The 19,196-nt window shown below is 36.1% G+C and overlaps 1 protein-coding gene across 1 annotated transcript in view; it reads right to left on the reverse strand.

The window, feature by feature from the left end:
* Positions 1–19,196, reverse strand: part of LARP1B (La ribonucleoprotein 1B) — a 118,135-nt gene that overhangs the window by 57,134 nt on the left and 41,805 nt on the right. Inside the window, 1 exon segment of the mRNA XM_028102364.2 lies at positions 16,481–16,846. Coding sequence (XP_027958165.2) covers positions 16,481–16,846 — 366 coding nt within the window.

A 19,196-nucleotide genomic window follows, 5' to 3' on the forward strand; every position in this document is an offset into this window, starting at 1 on the left:
TCTCTACACCCAGCATGGGGCTCAAACTCACAACCCCAAGAGCGTCGCATGCTCTACCAACAGAGCCAGCAGGCACCCCTCAAAACATTTCTAAAGTGAGTGACTACACTTGATTTGGGGCCTCATGTCGTACATGAGAGGAAAGTGATCTGAGAGTCTTTCAGACTAAGGTATTAGGAGGAAGAATTAAGAATTTCACATTTTAGGGCACTTGGGTAGCTCAGTCTGTTAAGAGTCTGCCTTTGGCTCAAGTCATGATCTCAGGGTCCTGGGATAGAGGCCCACATCCGCCTCCTTGCTCAGCAGGGAGCCTGCATCTCCCTCTCCCTGCCACTCCCCCTGCTTGTACTCTCTAATAAATAAAATCTCAAAAAAAAAAAAGGAATTTTACATTTTAAAATACACAAAAGGACTAATCATGGAAATATCTAACATTGTGGCACCCATGAAGAACTCCACAGACTATACTTTGATGTCACAATTTCTACGTAAAGCCTGAAGCTTCTGCATTCTTTAAACTCCTGGTCTTCCCTGCGCTGGTATCATTATTATTGGTCCCATACAACTATATGGTCTTTGTTCTTTCTCCCACATGCCCAGTCTTTATGGTTTCCAAGTCTCTACAACCCTATGAGGTAGAAAAGAATGACCCCCATCTGAGATTCATAAAAGTTTTTAGTCCAAAACTGTACTCAGTGAACTTGCACACAAGTTGATTCTTGGTCAGGAACAGGCCTCAGTTTTGCCAGAAAGGTTCTCAACTTGGTGTTCTTCACTAGTGAGAAAAGGAACAGCTCAACTGGTGGTGAGGGAAAATTTAGATGACTCTCTTCTTGCCAAGTCAATATGATGCCCATATGATGTCTGCCAGGTGATGATGTGGTATCTCTTGGTGATTTGTACACCATTTCCAGCTATATACCAAAGACTTCACCACAGTTGAAGTTCCTCTCACTACGTGCAACAAATACAGACAAGGGCCTACTTGCATTTGTAAGGGGAATGTAGCAAGTAGTCAGCAAAGTCAAGAGCAGCCACTGGGTATCCACAATTCCAGAACATTATCTGGGTCAAGGTAGAAGAGAGAGCCCCCACTCAGTACACTCTCAACAATGTCTCTGCAATGGTCTCCGTCATTCAGCAACCGTAAATGTTTTCTTATACAACACCAAGCCAGTAACTCCAAGACCACCTCTGGAAATTGACACTTAGAGCACCAGTGATTAACTTCACATAATACTCCAGAAAGTACTGGACAAAGCTGGCATACTGTACAACAGCAAATGTTATGAGCCTAAAGATGAGATAAGCAGGCTGACCGATGTGATTCAGCTTTCAATTTGAAGGTTCTTCTTGAAATGCTGGAAACAAAGGTATGAGTATATATATTTAGGTTTCCACATAAACAACTGGGACAGAGAGTATAATGATTGAGGAACTGGTTGTAATGGCTTCTCTCCCTTCTTCTGCAGATTCAAACTAAAGATTTCTAATTAGGGGGCAGTATCATGAGAAACAGTAGCCTGGGCAGTCCCTGAACTTCATGCGCCCAGAGGCAAGCGAGCAATATGAGTAAACAAGACACAGAGGCCCACTAGCACATCTCTGAGATGGAAGGCCTATCTGTATCTCTTCTATTAATAGTGCCTTCAACACTGTCCAAGTTTCCACCACCATCCCAAGCAGACCACTGGGTAAGAATACTTAAATGCAAAAAAAAACAAAGACAGGCTCAACCTACCTTGAGTTTTAGCCCAAGGAGCAACAACCCTGCAGCTCCAAGAAGTGAATTAGTCAGCTTTGGCTTGCCTCTTATTGTCCCACACATCCCAATTCATGCTAGCCTGGTTTTAAGTATTATTAGGAAATATGCCATACAGAAGAATGTATTAAATATACATGTGCAACTTATCCAGAAAAATATTCATATAGCAACTGGAAACACAACACTGTTAGTACATTAGAACCTGTGTATCGTAGTCCCTCACCCCCCGAATCACCAAAATTCTGACCTGAAATTCTGATCAACCATTCCCGGCTTTTCTTTAGATGACCTTCTATGTGTACACACACTTCTGAAAGATACATGTTTGATTTGACCTGCCCTTGAGCTTTATGGAATCATACACTGTATACAACCTTTCTTAACTTCTTACACGTAGCTCTTCTCAAGATTCATTCATAAAGGTGTTTATAGCTGTCATTCATTTTCACTACTATATAATTTATACACTGTATACTATACCATAACATGTCCAGTCAGTAGCTGATAGGTATTTTAGTTATTTCCAATCTGTGAATATAATGAACAATTCTGCTATATTGCCATGTATTGTTCCTGATGAACACTCTTAAGTTCCACTAGAACAGTGCTGTCCAATATACACAATAATGAAAACAAGTAATTCTAAATTTTCCAGTAGCTACATTAAAAACATTTTTTAAACAGTGAAATTTTAATATTTTATTTAACCAAATATATTATCATTTCAATATGCAATAATTATAAAGATCATTGAGATATTTTACATTCTTCTTAACTAAGCCTTCAAAATCCAATACTGTACATTTAAAGCAAATCTCCTTTTGGACTAGTCATTTTGAAAACTCAATAACCACAGGTGGTTAATACTGGAACAATGCAACTCAAGAGCATTTTTTTTTTTTTAAGATTTTATTTATTTGACAGAGAGCATAAGCAGGTAGAGTGGCAGGCAGAGGGAGAGGGAGAAGCAGGCTCCCCACTGATCAAGGAGCCAGATGTGGGACTTGTAGGACCCTGGGATCATGACCCAAGAAGGCAGATGTTTAATTGAGCCACCCAGGCACCCCTCAAGAGCATATTCTTAAGTACAGATGGTAAGCATAAGATATGGTTTTACATTTTTTATTCCCACAGAGTAATAAAGTTCTTGCTCCAAATATTCCCAAACATTAGTCTGTTTTAATTTTGCTCACGTGGGCTTCATGAAATATTTCATTGACATTTTAATTTGCATCTTCTGAATAAAGTTAAACACTTTTTCATGATTTCAACCATTTGGGCTTCATTTTTCATGAAATGCTGGTTCATGTCTTATAATCAGTTTCTACTGCATCTTTTATTGATTTGTATTTTACTTTTTTTTTTTTAATTTTCTTGAAGTAATCTCCATGCCCAATGTGGGGCCTGAACTCATGACCCTGAGATCAAGAGCCGCATGCTCTATCAACTGGGCCAATCAGGTGCCCCTATGCATTTGTTTTACAATACTTATCACACCATGAATGGAAACTTTTTTTTTCGCTTCATGAACTACATATGCACTCTTCTTGATGTTTAATAAAAAATTATTTGTGATAAATTTTTTTATTTTGTCCTTTATGGTTGTGTATTTTGTGTCCACTTAAGAAACCTTTCCCTACTGTGAGATCATGAAAATCTTTTACTATTATCCCTTCACAGCGTTTTGCTTTTGCCTTTCACGGGAATAGATTTGAATGACACTAGAAGGCAGAAGCCTGTAATTTCACTTTCTTCCCCCACACACAATTTTCCCAGAACCACATATGAAAAATCAGATTTTCTCCTTGATTTGTAATCCTACCTGTCATTCACCAAGTGTGCATATATGCATGCAACCATTTGGGACTTCCTATTCCATTTCTATGGTCCGTATCTTTAATTTGCTAAAACGAGTTGCCCTGCTTTCAGGAGTGTGATGAGTTTCTTGTCCCTTATATTTTCATATAAATTTTAGAATCAGCTTATCAAATTCCTTTGAAAAAAATCTTTGAAATACCTACTGGTATTTAATTGACTTTTGAATTGACTTTGGGAAAATTACCCTCTTTACCACACTGGATCTTTCAAACATGAGCTTGTTATTTCTCTCCCTACTTATGTCTTTACTAACACCTTTAATTATAATAATCTCCTTAAAAGTCTGGTTAAAACTTTTACCTTTTCAAAGATCTGTCTTCTAAAAGATCTATCCTATGGGAGGCAGAAGGGTCCTTCAAAGATATCCAGATCCCAATCCCTGTAATGTGATTATGTTAAATAAATGCAAAAAGGAATTTGCACATGTAATTCAGATTTCTAATAAGTGACCTTAAAATAGGGAGCTTACTTTCAGAAGTGAATTTGATTTAAGTTTAAAATATTGGGGCGCCTGGGTGGCTCAGATGGTTAAGCGTCTGCCTTCAGCTCAGGTCATGATCCCAGGGTCCTGGGATAGAGCCCTGCATCGGGCTCCCTGCTCAGCGGGGAGCCTGCTTCTCCCCCTCCCTCTGCTTCTCCCCCTGCTCATGTTCTCTCTCTCTGTATCTCTGTGTCTCGAATGAATAAATTTAAAAAATCTTTAAAAAAATAAAAATAAAAAATAAAGTTTAAAATATTTATACCTAGATAACCTGTAATGCTGGATTCTCATATTCTCATGAACTTCTCATTCATGTTCTCTTCAGGTTATCAGTATCAAGGTTACGCTCTTCTCATAAAATACCTGAAGTATTTATTTTTCGCCTACTCTTACAAGTATCTGAATATTTACTATTAGCTCTATTCACTGGAAATACTTGTGCATGGCTGGAATTATTCCAATTTTAGAAAAACATGCTAATAAAGCCAAGTTTTCTCTAAGTCTGAAGATTTATAAAAATGGTTTCTATCAACTTTCTTTTCCAATAAATTTTGGTAAGTTACATATTTTTCTAGAAATTTTTCCCTAGCTAAATGTTCAAATTATTGGTCTAAAATTCCTTCTTAAATTTCTCCATAATCAGTAATTACATCCCCATTTTTACTGCAGTGAAAATAAGTACATTTTCCTCTTCTTTTCTTCATTAATATTAGTCTTTCCACAGAATTAAGTGTTGGTATGATTAATTCTCTTGTATTAGATCTAATTATTATTTACTTCCATGTACTTTTACGGGGATTTATTTTGTTAATTCTTTTTTTTAACTTTTACTTTCTTGGAAGCTATAGCAAATTCTATTATTGTTCAAAGCCTGCATTCCCTAGATTAAGGGATTATGCATATCCACCTTTCACACTTTTTGAGAATATACATTTCCAGGCCCATAAATTTAGCCACCATCATTTGCTTTAGCCAGGCGAATGTGAGAAAATTACAAGAACACCTAAGCAGCAACTTTAAATACATTTATACACTTTAGCTCAGCCTCTTATTCATCCCCTATTATTTATGAATGAATAAGCAAGTGCTATATAATGGCTGTTCTTTCAGCATGAATCCCCCCAAAAATGAATATTTTCCTGATAAGATTCTTGATTTTTAATCATTACAAAATGACTCTTTAGTACTAGTAATGCTTTGTTTTCAAATCTACTTTGTAAATCTATTGTCTGATATCAATATGTACAAAAGCTTTAGTTACTTTTTATTTGGGAGGTAGGTGGGTATTCTTTTACAAAACTTTTACTTTTAACTGGAAAAAAAAAACTGTAACACAAAACTTACCATTCCTAACCATCTTTAAGTGTACTGTTCTGTACTGTTAAGTATATTCACTGTTGTGCAACAGAGAGCCAAACATTTTTCATTTAGAAAAACTAAAACCCTACACCAATTAACTCCCATTCCTCCCTCTCTGGCAGCAACTGCCAATCTGCTTTGTTTCTATGAATTGATCTCTGTAGTACCACATTTATCAGTGGGATCATACAGTGTGGCTTTGTGGCTGATCTCACTTAGTATGCCCTCAAAGACCATCCATATTGTATCATGTGACAGATTTCCTTCCTTTTTAAAGGCGGAATAGTATTCCATTAAATGTATATACCACATTTTGTTTATCCATTCACCTGATGGACATTTGGCCTGCTTTTTGGCTACTGTGAATACTACTGCTAAGAACATGACTGTGCAAATATCCTTTTAGTTTTTTGATGAACGGCCATACAGTTTTCAATAGCAATTATATCATTTTATGTTCCCATCAACAATGCACAAAGGTTCCAATTTCTCCACATCCTCTACAACAACTGTTATTTTCTGGGTTATACTTTTTATTTTGAAAGTAACCATCCTAATGGGTGGGAGGTGATACTTCATTGTGAATTTGATTTGCATTTCTCTAATGAACAGTGATATTGAGCATATTTTCATGTGCTCACTGGACATCTGTAGATCATCTTTGAAGAAAAGTCTATTCAAGTCCTTTGCCCATTTTTTAAACTGAGTTTCTTGTTGAGTTGTTGGATTTCTTTATATATTCAACAATATTAACTCTATCAGAGCATATGCAAATATTTTCTTCTTTTCTGTAGGTGACTTTTTCATTCTGTTGTGAGTTATTATAATCCCAAACTTTTTATTACATGTGTTTTTGGTGTCATATCCAAGAAATCACTGCCAAATCAAATATGAAGATTCACCCTCTATTTTCTTCTAGTTTGTCTTTAATCTTCAAAATTTTTTATGTATGAAGTTAAAGGAAGGGTCCAACTTTACTCTTTTGCATGTGGCTAACCAGTTTCCCCAACACCCTTTTTGAGATTCTCTTTTCCCATCTAGTGATCTTGGCACACATACTGAAAATCATTTGATCATATAGTCAACTCAAGGATTTGTTTCTGGACTCTACATTCTACTTCATTTGTTCTAGGTCTGTCTGTATGCTTATACCACAGTTTGATTATTGCAGTTTTATAATACGTTTTGAAATTAAGAAATGCAATATTTCCAACTGTATTGTTTATAGAAATTGTTTTTTGGCTCTTCAGGGTCCCATAAGATTCCGTATCAATTTTAGCACTAATTTGCCTAAAAGATGCCATTAGGATCTTGGGATTGCACTTAATTATATAGATCACTTTGGATAGCACTGACTTAAAAAAAAAATTTAAGATATAATTCACATATGGTACATCTAACCCAGTATATGATTCAACTGCTTTTTAGTATACATAATTTTGCAATCATCATCACAATCAGTATTACAACATTTTCATCACTCCAAAAAGAAACCCAGTACCCATTAACACTCTCTACTTCCTCCCAAAGAAATTCCCACCCAACCTAATTAAGTCCCACCCTAAACAATCACCAATCTAATTTGTCTTCTGGACATTTCATACCAACAGAATCGTACAATATGTGGTATTTAGAATAATGTTTTCATGTTGCAGCATGTATCAGTAAATTCATTTCTTTGTATTGTTAAACAATACTTTTATATGGTTATACCACTTTTTGTTTATCCATTCATCATTGGGTTCTTTCCACTTTCACAATGTCACAATTAACATTTTTGTACAAGTTTGTGTGCGGACATATGTTATTTCCTTTGTGTACATAGCTAGGAGTGGAATTCCTAGGTCAAAAGACAAATCTACGTTTAACCTATTGAGAACTGCCACACTACTTTCCAATGTAGTTGGACCATTTTACATTCTAACCAGTAGTCTACGAGGATTTTAATTTCTCTCCATCATTACCAAAACTGTGAATGTATCTTTTTTATTACAGTCATCCTAGTAGGTAGGAGGTGGGATCTCACAGTGATTTTGATTCTTCATTCCTCTGGTGGCTAATGAGATCAACAAATATTCCATGGACTTATTAGCCGATTATGGATCTTCTCTGGAAAAGAAGTCTATTCAGATTCTGTGCTCATTTTATAATTGGGTTGTCTTTTTATTATTAAGTTATAAGAGTTCTTTATTACAAATACAAGTTCTTTATTAAAAATATGATCCACAACCATTTTCTCCTAACCCACTTTTTCAGTTTTTACAGCACTTGTAGCTTCACAGCAAAATTATGTGAAAAGTACAGCCTCCCCACTATCAACATTCTGCACTAATTGTTTACATTTGTTACAATTAGTGGACCTATGTTGAAACATCATAATCACCTAAAGTCCAGTTTACCTAAGTTTCATTCTTGGTATGTATATCCCACGGATTTTGATACATGTATAATGACATGTACTCACCGTTATACTATCATACAGAAAAGTTTAACTGCACTAAAAAACCTCTCTGTTCTGCCTGTTCATTTATTCCCTCCCCAAACCCTGGCAACCACTGGTATTTCTATTATCTCCATAGTTTTCCTTATTCAGAATCACAAATATTTAGAATCATACACTAAGTATGTAGCCTTTTCAGACTGGATTCTTTTACTCAGTAATATGCATTTGATTCCTCCATTGTTTGCTCATTTCTTTTCAGCACTGCATATACCACAATTTATCCATTCATCTGAAGGACATCGTGGTTGCTTCTAAGTTTCAGCAATTATGAATAAAGCTACTGTAAACAATATATGCAGATTTTTTTAAGCAAACTCTACCTTCAACTCAACCCCAAAATCGAGTCACATGCTCTATCAACCCCAAGATCGAGTCACATGCTCTACCAACTGAGCCACTCAGCCATGCCGACATATGCAGATTTTTGTGTGGCTGTAAGTTTTCAGTTCCTTTGGGTAAGTACCAAGGAAGATGATTACTAGATAGTATGGTAAGAGTATGTTTAGTTTTGTAAGAAACAAACTGTCTCCCAAAGTGGCTATACATTTTGCATTCCCAACAGGAACGAGTGCCTGTTGTTCCACATCCTCATCAGTGTTTGATGTTTTCAGGGTTGTGGATTTTGACCATTCTAACGTGTGTTGTAGTATCTCATTGCTTAAATTTGCACTCTTCTGAGTATACGATCATTCACCAACTGTATAACTTTCTTGGTGAGGTGTCTGTTCAGATCTTTGGCCCATTTTTTTAATCAGGTTGTATTCACATTAAGTTTTAAGATTTTTTTTTTTTAATATTTTGGGTAACAGTCCATTAAATCATCAACCTGGGGCACCTGGGTGGCTCTGTTGGTTTGAGTGTACGACTCCTGATTTCAGCTCAACCTGTGAACTCAGGGTCATGGGATTGAGCCCCGCGTCAGGCTCAGCATGGAGTCGGCTTGGGATTTTCTCTCCCTCTGCTCCTCCCCCAGCTCACACGTGCATGCTCTCAAAAATAAAATTTAACTTTTTTAAAAGATTTTAAACGAAATTCTTAAAAAAAAAAATTTATTTGAGATGGAGAGTGAGCGAGAGACAGAACACGAGCAGAGGGAGGAACAGAGGGAGAGAGAGAAACAAGACTCCCGGCTAAGGAGGAAGCCCAATGTGGGGCTAGATCCCAGGTCTCCAGGATCATGACCCGAGCCAAAGGCAGCTGCTTAACTGATTAAGCTACCCAGACGCCCCTATTTTATTTATTTATTTGAGAGAAAGAGAGAGAGAGAGAAAGCACAAGCAGGGGGGAAGAGCAGAGAGGGAGAAGCAGGTTCCCCACTTAACAGGGAGCCTAATGTGGGGCTCGATCCCAAGACCCTGGGATCATGACCCCAGCCAAAGGCAGATACTTAACCAACTGAGCCACCCAGGTGTCCCAAAATTAATTTTTAAAAGTCATCAACCAACCCAAGATCATCTACATTTCCTCTGTGTTATTTTCTAGAAGTTTCATAGTTTTGTGTTTTACATGTAGGTCTGATCCACCTGGACTTACTTTTTGTGAAAAAATATAGGGTCTGAGTCTAGATTCATTTTTTTGCATGTGGGTCTCAAGTTGATCCATTACCATTTGTTGAAAAGACTATATTCTCTCCATTGTACTGCCTTTGTCCTTTGTCAAGTATCAGTTTACTGTATTATTGAAAGTGTGTTTCTGGGCTCTCTATTGTGTTCCATTGATCTATTTGTCTATTCTTTTACCAATAACACATTGTCTTGAAAACTGTAGCTTTATAGTAACTCTTGAAGTCAGAAAGTATCAGCTCTCTGACTGTTCTTCAATACTGTACTGGCAATCCTGGTCTTCTGCCTCTCTGTATAAATTTTAGAACCAGTCAGTTAATATCCACAAAATAAATTCCTGGAATCTTGATTGGGACTGCATTCAATCTACAGATCAATTTGGGGAAAACTAGTAACACTGAGTCTTCCTGTCTCATTTAGTAGTTCTTTAATTTCTTTTCATTAAGAGTTATCGTATTACTCATATAGATCTCCTACATCTTTAATTAGCTTTATATCTCATTTCATTTTGGGGAAGGGGTGCTAATGTAAATGGTATTATGTGTTTTTTTTTTTCCCTATCATTTTCTTTATGGTGCCCCCTGAAGGACAAAATTTAAAAATTTTTTATGATATCCAATTTTTTTCTTTTGTCACCTGTGCATTGGTTTCATATAAGAAACCACTGTCAAATACAAAGTCATGAAGAATTTATGTTTCCTTGCAATCCTTGTGTAGTTTTTGCTCTTATATTTTGTATCAATTCAAATGAGTCAATTTTTTTGTACATGGTGAGTAAGGGTGGCATCTAATATATTCTTTTGCATATGGATATCCACTTGTCTGTCCCAAGACGACTTACTAAAGACTATTCTTTGCGGGGTGCCTGGGTGGCTCAGTCGTTTAGCATCTGCCTTCGGCTCAGGTCATGTTCCCAGAGTCCTGGGATCGAGCCCCGCATCAGGCTCCCTGCTTGGCGGGAAGCCTGCTTCTCCCTCTCCCACTCCCCCTGCTTGTGTTCCCTCTCTCGCTGTGTCTCTGTCAAATAAATAAATAAAATCTTTAAAAAATAAAAAAAAATAATAAAAATAAAGACTAGTCTCTGCCTATTGAATGAATGGTTTAGGTACTTTTGCCAGAAGTCAGTTGAACATAGACATATGCGTTTATTTCTGGACTTTGAATTCTCTTCCACTGACCTGTTTGTCTATGCTTTTTCTAGTAACAACACTGTTTTAACATAAGAACTGTATATGAATTCTTCAACTTTGTTCTTTTTCAAGATTGTTTTGGCTATTCTGGGTCCCTTGAATTTCAATATGAATTTTAGAACATCTCATTTTCTGCAAAGAAGCCAGTTAGGATATTGATAGAGATTACGCTGAATCTACAGATTGATTTTGGTTGGTTACTACTTTATGGTGTATGCTCCCTTATCTTTTTGATGTCACATATAAATAACATAACTGATTTTACTTACATATACTCGGATATTTATTATTTTTGCTATCTAAACATTTGGGTTTAAATCTACGACTTTGGGTGCCTGGGTGGCTCAGATGGTTAAGCGACTGCCTTCGGCTCAGGTCATGATCCCGGAGTCCCTGGATCGAGTCCCGCATTAGGCTCCCTGCTCGACAGGGAGTCTGATTCGCCCTCTGACCCTCCCCCCCCTCATGTTCTCTCTCTCTCTCATTCTCTCTCTCTCAAATAAATAAAATCTTAAATAAATAAATAAATAAATAAATAAATAAATAAATAAATCTATCTATCTATCTATCTACGACTTTAGGGGCGCCTGGGTGGCTCAGTTGGTTAAGCGACTGCCTTCGGCTCAGGTCATGATCCTGGAGTCCCGGGATCGAGTCCCACATCGGGCTCCCTGCTCAGCGGGGAGCCTGCTTCTCCCTCTAACCCTCCCCGCTCTCATGTACACTCTCTCTCTCATTCTCGCTCTCTCAAATAAATAAATCTTTAAAAAAAAATAAATCTACGACTTCAGGGTTGCCTGGGTGACTGTCACTTAAGTGTCCAACTCTTGGTTTTGGTTCAGGTCATGAAATCTAGCCCCCCACCGGGCTCTGCACTCAGCTGAATCTCTGCTTGAGATCCTCTCCCTTTGCCCCCGGCCCCTCCCCCAGCTCGCTGGCTTGCTCTCTCTCAGATAAATAAACAAACAAACCTACCACTTTATTTTTGTGCTGGAAGCCCCTTTTCTTATTCTACATTTTCCCTTTCTCCTAGTTTCACAGTTCTTTCCTCTAATTTTATTTTTGAATGGGTATCCTTCAAACTGCAACATGAAAACTTTAAAAACTAATCAGTATCTTTTTCCTAGACACAAAAATGCCCTTAAATACTATTCATTTAATTGCTCTCTCCAACTGTGTTGTTATGTTAAATCTGTAAGACACTGTTTTATACAGTTAATATTTAGATTTATTCACTATCTCTTGCTTTGCTCTGCAGTGCTTTCTATATACCTGGCATCTTTGCAATTTTGTTTGATGCGGCTTTCCTAAGTTACAATTTCTCTCATTATATTTCACCCTCTTACTTGAAAGACATTTTGCAAAGCATACAATTATAGGTTGATAGTTATTTTCCCTATATTAATACTATCATTCCAGTGTCTGTTGCATTCAACTGTTTACTGTTGGAAAGTCAGCTGTCAGCTGTGCACTCTCCTACCTTTAAATGTAATCTGCCTTTTTTTTCCTGGCTGCTCTACTCTGATACCACTCCTCAATTCAGAAAAAGTTCCAGCTATTACCTCTTAAAATACTGACTTTGGCCCCTTTTCTCTAATCTTTCCTTCTGAAATTCTGATTAAAAGTCTATTTTAGACCATTTTTATCACTCCGTATTCCACATTTCTTGCCTTTTTAAACCTTTTCTCGAAAAGCTATAAAATCCAGATGTTAAATTCTACAACTTGATTTGAAATGTAGTAAATAATAGCAAAGACTCTCCAAAATATCATTACATACCCTTTCATATATTCTTTGCCTCTCTGTGCCTCTCTGTACTGATTTCTGAATAGTTTCTTGTAAGCTGTCTTCTGATTTACTGATTCTCTGATTGTATCTAATCTGCTATTAATCCCCTTAATTAATTTAATTAACTGTTTTTACTTGCAGAAATTCTAGGAATGTTACTGTTTAGAACTACTTCCCTGAACATATTGTTTTCTTAAACACAGTTAACAGTTATTCCATATTGTTTAATAATTCCATTATCTAAATTATTTCAGGGTATGGTTTTGCTCATTCTCACATGTAGTACCATATTTCCTTATTTGATTATTAATTTTGTGAATTGCTCACGTTCAAGATAATTTGAGTAAATTATTCAAGGTCTAGGATAAAAGTGAACGTCCTCACAAAGGAGCTATGTTGGCTTCTGCTAGGTTTCTGGGAAATTAACAGGTCATAATCACTTTAAATTCATGACTAGTGGTCACGTCATCTAGATACTATGAATTTAAGTTGCATGATTATAAATTCTAAGCCATTTTTTTTTCTTCTTAGTCTGTTCAGCACAACTAGGGAAATTTCTTTGTAGTCCCATGGAGGAGTAGGTGAGAAAGCAAGTTAAGTTCTCTTTCACTTAAGGTGTATTTCTTTTAGGTACCAATTTAATAGAAGACTCGCTCAAATCCCCAACTTTGGCTGAGCCATTGGTTTGTGCCTTTTCCCCCTTTATTTTTGGGGGACTTCAGGAATGCTGAATTCATCAAATTCCCCAAATTCCAAAATGGTCTCCAGGGCAACACTGGGTTCAATACTCCACTTCTCTATGGCTTTATTCTGATAATAACTTACCTTGCCAATCTTCAAGGACTTTTAAGATGTTTTGTCATCTATAAAAAGGCCATCTGAGTTGTTTTCAGCAATAAGAACATGGCAGAAACAGAAAGCCTATACTCAGTCTAGTGCAGTTCAGTAACTTCTGGATCCAGCAAAAAATCCTTTTGCAAAGTCGGAAAAGATCACTAAACTAACCTATTGATTTGGCATTCTTTTCATTTACATCTAACTCAATCTGTTCAGTCCCTGACACATCTGATTATTCTTTCCTCTTGAAGTTGGTTTTTGGCTTCTACAGCACCACTTCCTATTACAACTCCTAAGTGATGATTCCTCAGGGCTCAGATCTGGATTTTCTTATTTCAGCATTTCCTCTACTACCAAGTTACCTTGAATTATCAATACCCATTCTCCTAGACTACTTTAATAGCTTCCCAAGGGGATTTCTTCTGCCACTCTTGTACCTATCTAATCCATTCTCCACCATAATAACCAGAGTTATCTTTTAAATACAAAAATTAGGGTGGCTCAGCTGGTTAAGCATCAAAAATTAGGGTGGTTCAGCTGGTTAAGCATCTGGCTCTTGGTTACCACTCAAGTCATGAACTAAAGGTCAACAGATCGAGCGCCATGTCGGGCTCCACACTCAGTGCGGAGTCTGCTGGAGATTCTCTCTCTCTCTCTCCCTCTTCCTCTGCTCCCCCCCCACTCTCTCTTTAAAATATAATCTTAAAAAGAATAAATAGAAAAAAATAAAAAGAAAAATTAGATTAAGCCCTGTTGCCTGTGTAAAACCCTCCAATGTACTTTATTTGAACTTTAGAAAAATTCCGAACTATTTAGCACGGCCCACAAAACCATATATGATCAGACTTCTCCCTATATACCGCCATAACCGTCCTTATATAATAATACTATAAACAAATGGACTTGTTTTTCAGTCCTTAAAATACACCAAATTCTTTCTTCCCACAGATCCTTGCCACTTGCTGTTTCCTCTTCCTAGAATATGGTTTACCTGCTTTTTGCAGGGTTTAATCTTACTCATACTTCAGATCTCACTATAACTGACTTTCTCACAGGCATTCATTCCCTGACAACCCAACCCAGGAGCATCCTGTTCTTTTCCTTTAGCACATTTATTATAATTTGTAATTTGTGATTAAGTATTTACTGTGGGTTTATTTTAATGTCTGTCCTCCCAATTATTTGTAAGAACCAGGCATGTAGACCCTACTGTTATCTTCCCATTCCATGCCCAGGACCTAGCAAAATGTCTGGCTCATAGTAGGAGTTTAACAAATATATATTAAATCATTGTTTTCTTTCCCTTTAAGCAGACCCACAGGAAAAGTACAATTTGAATCAGAAATTACATGTTGAACACAGAATTAGAAAAATGGGGAATAAGTCAGGTGATAAGAATGTACATACGAATCAGGCTAAAATACAATATACTTATGAACAGACCCATAATGCTTAAGAGTCATATAGCCAAGATTACTTTCCCCTAATGTTTCATGGTTAAGTGGTCAGATGCTGGTTTTTAATTAACTCAATACATGGCTTTTCCTTATTGTTATCTACACTTTAGTTAAAGCAAATAAATAATCACCTACAAATATGTTTCTCAAGATGGCCTGAAAGTTCATTATTTAGAACTCAAAAAATTTCCCCATAGAACCAATATTATATACATTGGTTAGTTTTTTGTTGGTTAGTTCATAATGTTTAATCCATTATTCACTTATCCATTTAATGAATATGAATTGAGTGCTACTATGTGCCAGGAACTACTCTAGCAGTGGAGATATAGTAGTGTACAAAATAAGGCAAAAATTCCTATCTTCACAGATCTTATATCCATGTGATCAAAACAGAAAAGAAGTGCAATATACAGAATGATAGATGGTGAAGAACAAAACAGGGTAGAGAGATAGGGAATGGAGGGAATGTAATTTTATCCTATTATTAAATTTATTTCTAGCTCTTTCTATTCCAAAAGGATTTAAGTTAGAGATTACTTATAGAACCTAAGTATCACAAACAAAATAACCATGCTTAAACAAGGAAAGATTTTAAACCAAGAAACTATAAAAACATACTTCCTTTTCACAGTAGGACAGAGAAAACTATTCAGGCCCTTAAATTACAGACAAGCTACAATAACCTGAGGCATGGTCTCCAAAAAGGCAATGGTTAGAGAAGGTAAGGGGGTGAGGGTGAATGCACTGATGGAAATTCCAGAAAGAAAAAGAAATGAAGAGCAAAGAAGGAAAGCATACTTCTTGCTAATGATACCAACCTCCATGGACAGCCAGTCCCTTCGATTTCAATCTCTAGTTGGCAGACTTTTTTCCTACAACTGTTAAACTATTTCTGACCAAGATCTCTCCTCTATTTGGCATAGTATAGTTACACAACTTTCCCCTCATTATTCTATCCCAAAAACAAATATTTAACTTTTTTTAATGGCAGAAAAAGATCCCCTTAATCCCTATCTTTACCATTAAAATTCCTATCAAAGGAATGCAGATAGCCAGTAGAATACTCTGGTTCTCTCATATTTTACCCTCAAAACTAGGATAGGCATTCAGGATGTGGGGTCAAATTCAAGAAGATAAAAAACTGGAACAAGGTTTCAAAGAGCACCCCTAATACCACAGTAATGATTGGACAAGGAGAGACAATCAGCCATTTTAATCTTCTATCCTTGTCCACAACCATAAAGCATGCACCATAGACTAAGGAGAGAACAATGGAAGGGAACAACAAAAGTAACCCTTCTCTAAAACCCTACTCATTTAGCTGCGGTGATTATAGGCCAGGGTAAGAAATAAGCATATAAACTAAGCCTGTCCATTAACTTCAGGTTTTTTTCTTCTTATTAGAAAGCACCTTATTATTTTCACCTGAAAAAAGGGTTTTAGTAAATGAGTGCTAATTTTTTTGTAATTATGCATTTCACTGTCATTTTAATAAAATTATTTCTCAGGTTGTGACTATCATATTCTGGGAATTTTTCAAAATTAAATTTATTTATATTCAAAATTTAATAAAATAAAGCCTCAAGTTTAGGAAAATACAGGGAGCAACATAATAAAAAAACTAGTATCAGCAGAAATGTTACCCAGAAAATATTACCTTTATGGCTGTGTGTTTGTTTTCATCTTCCTCCATCCATAGATCCTGTTCATAGTAATATAAGCCATCATTAATGACTTTAGCAAGTTCAGATGTAATTTTTGCCCGAGACATGTGGTTGCCTGTTCGATCTCCTCCAGGATGTTTTCTCATGTAAGGTGGTGTCTGAGTTACAATCAAAATCTTGTTTAAATCCTGGTCATCAATTTCATAATCTGAATCATTATCAGACCAATCAGTAAATGTGTTTTTTCGTCCTTCTATTTGTTCTATCTCTTCATCAAATAAAAAATCAAGTTCTTCTTGCTCTTGTTCATCTGAAGGATACAGCTGATCTGATGCCTCTTCAGGTAGAGATGACGATTCCTAAAGGAAGAAAATGGTATTTTATATACAAACTTTTTTTTATCATTTTAAAAAGAAACATCACATAATAACGTTACAAGTTAGTAATATGAAGCCTGTGTGTTCAGTGACTAGTAAGCAGGAAAATTATAAAAGAAAATCAAGCCAGTATTATTCTGGCCCAATAAATACAAAGAATTTGCTAAACACTAAGTTTAATGCTAAATAAAAACACAAAATTGAGTAAAAGGAGGGTTAAAGACTCCTTTAAAGTAAGAATGGTGCTTAGCTAATCCATTATAGCACACCAACTCATTTTACAAATGAGGGGAAAAAAAGGCTTAGAGCTATGAAGTTAATTTGTCCAGAATTTCAGAATTTGTCAGGACTAGAACAATCAAGGTTTTCTGACTTCCAAATTCAATGATCTTCCTAGTCCAAATCCTCACAATATTAATGCCATTAACTAGGTTTCCTAGCTAATCCCTCTTCTCAATCTTCACCCTCACTCACTGTGGCCAGGTTTTCATATTAAATTTACCTTAACATGCATTAAACTGTTGAACTTTGTCCTTCCTGAAAAAATTTAAATTGCTTCCTATTGGGTGACATAACAAATCCAAAACTTTAGATCCTAGATCTTCTAAAATCTAACCTCCTCTTGATTTCCATAACTCTCAACATAAGAAAACAGGCGTCTCAATGTCATTTTCCAATGTCAGCCTTTGACCAATCCTTATCCTTCAGCAAATGTTAACTCTCCTCTGCCTAGAATAAAATAATCGCCCTCTCTCAGAATTCCTATTAACGTAATACATATCTTTTCAGTCAATTATTATCTGGTCCTCACTGTGAGCCAGGCACTGTTCAAGGAAAGGATATACAATAATAATAACTCTGCCCAGACAAGAGCTAACATTCTACTAAACAGAAGACAGTCCATGATAAGTTTTGACTAAAAAAAATAATAATAAAAGTAAGTTTTAGCACACTGTGAATATATTTTAAAAAGAAACTATATACCTTGCTATTCACAAGTACATGAAAAAAGTCTGAGAATAAACACCGAACTGTTAATAATGGTAAACCCTGGACAGAGTTTCTTACTTTTTACTCTGTATTGGTATTTAAATTTGTTTCAAACATAGATTTTTTTTTTAATTTGTGAGGAAGAAACAAGGGATTTGGGTTGAAGAGGACTTGACTAAGCACACTTACTTGCAGTAATGATTCACAGTAATGAAAAAAATAAATCCATGTCAATATGAAGACAAGTATTATACTATCAGAAAATCAGAAATTGTTCTGACTTTCTGGAAAGCAGAAAGCAAATGGGATTGTATTAATAATAAGACTAGAGGAAACAGCAATCTAGTATCTATATAAAGACTGATACCACTGGTTCCACCGGGACCCTAAAAAGTTTTGAGATGATAAGCACAATGAGCAGGAATGGACTATGTGACAGCCATCAAAATGGATAGCTGAAAAACCAAACTACAGGATACAGCTAGAACAGTCAATCCCACACCCTTACCTGAGAATATGAAACTATAAAATCTGCTCCCAACTTAAAGCCCAAGAATTGCTTTCTAAACAAAATGAAAGATTTGCCAAGAGAGGGCTCATGTCCATGGAGCCGGACAGAGGTTGAATACATCCCAATATTATTCTAAACTTCTAAAAAAGAGCTGGGGGGAAGAAAGAGAAGGTAATTTTACCAATGAATAAAGTACACTAAGGAATTCTACTTCTCAGAGAAAAGTACTGATTTTATCAATTCTGAATACCCAGAATTAGCATGACTGTTCTCTGCCAAGGTCTAGAAGTCTAACAGGACCTTACACTTAACCAAGAGTGTGCATAATGAGACCTCACATTCAGGAGAAAGACTTTCTGGATGAGCAACCTACAAGGCCACAAAAGGAGTCCATACCAATTTATCAATAACTAATATGAACCATCAACTAAAGATCACCACATATTAAGAAATAATCATCACCCTAAAAGAGAAGGAATGTAAAAAAAAAAAAAAAAACTGATGGAAATATCAGAAAACAGAATCTTTTTTAAACCCCCAATTCCAAAAAAACAGTAGCCAGATGATCAATTCAGGGAGTCCCAGGGGGTCCAACACCAGATAAAGAGGAACACCAAAAGTTGAAAAAAAGAGAAACATGAATTTTCCCAAAATAACAGACATGAATACACAGCACAATAAATAAAAACAGACCAACTCCAGGGTATATCATCTGAAATTTCAATAGTGGTGATGAAGAAATAATCTTAAAATCTCAACAACAAAATCACTTGTTACAAAAAATGTAAAGGGACTAAATTTCACAAGAAAAAAAAAACTGACCAAGATGAC

Source organism: Eumetopias jubatus, unplaced genomic scaffold, assembly GCF_037043125.1.
Source record: "Eumetopias jubatus isolate StellerSeaLion01/CBP00866 unplaced genomic scaffold, mEumJub1_p1.0 scaffold_2, whole genome shotgun sequence".
Classification (NCBI taxonomy): Eukaryota; Metazoa; Chordata; class Mammalia; order Carnivora; family Otariidae; genus Eumetopias; species Eumetopias jubatus.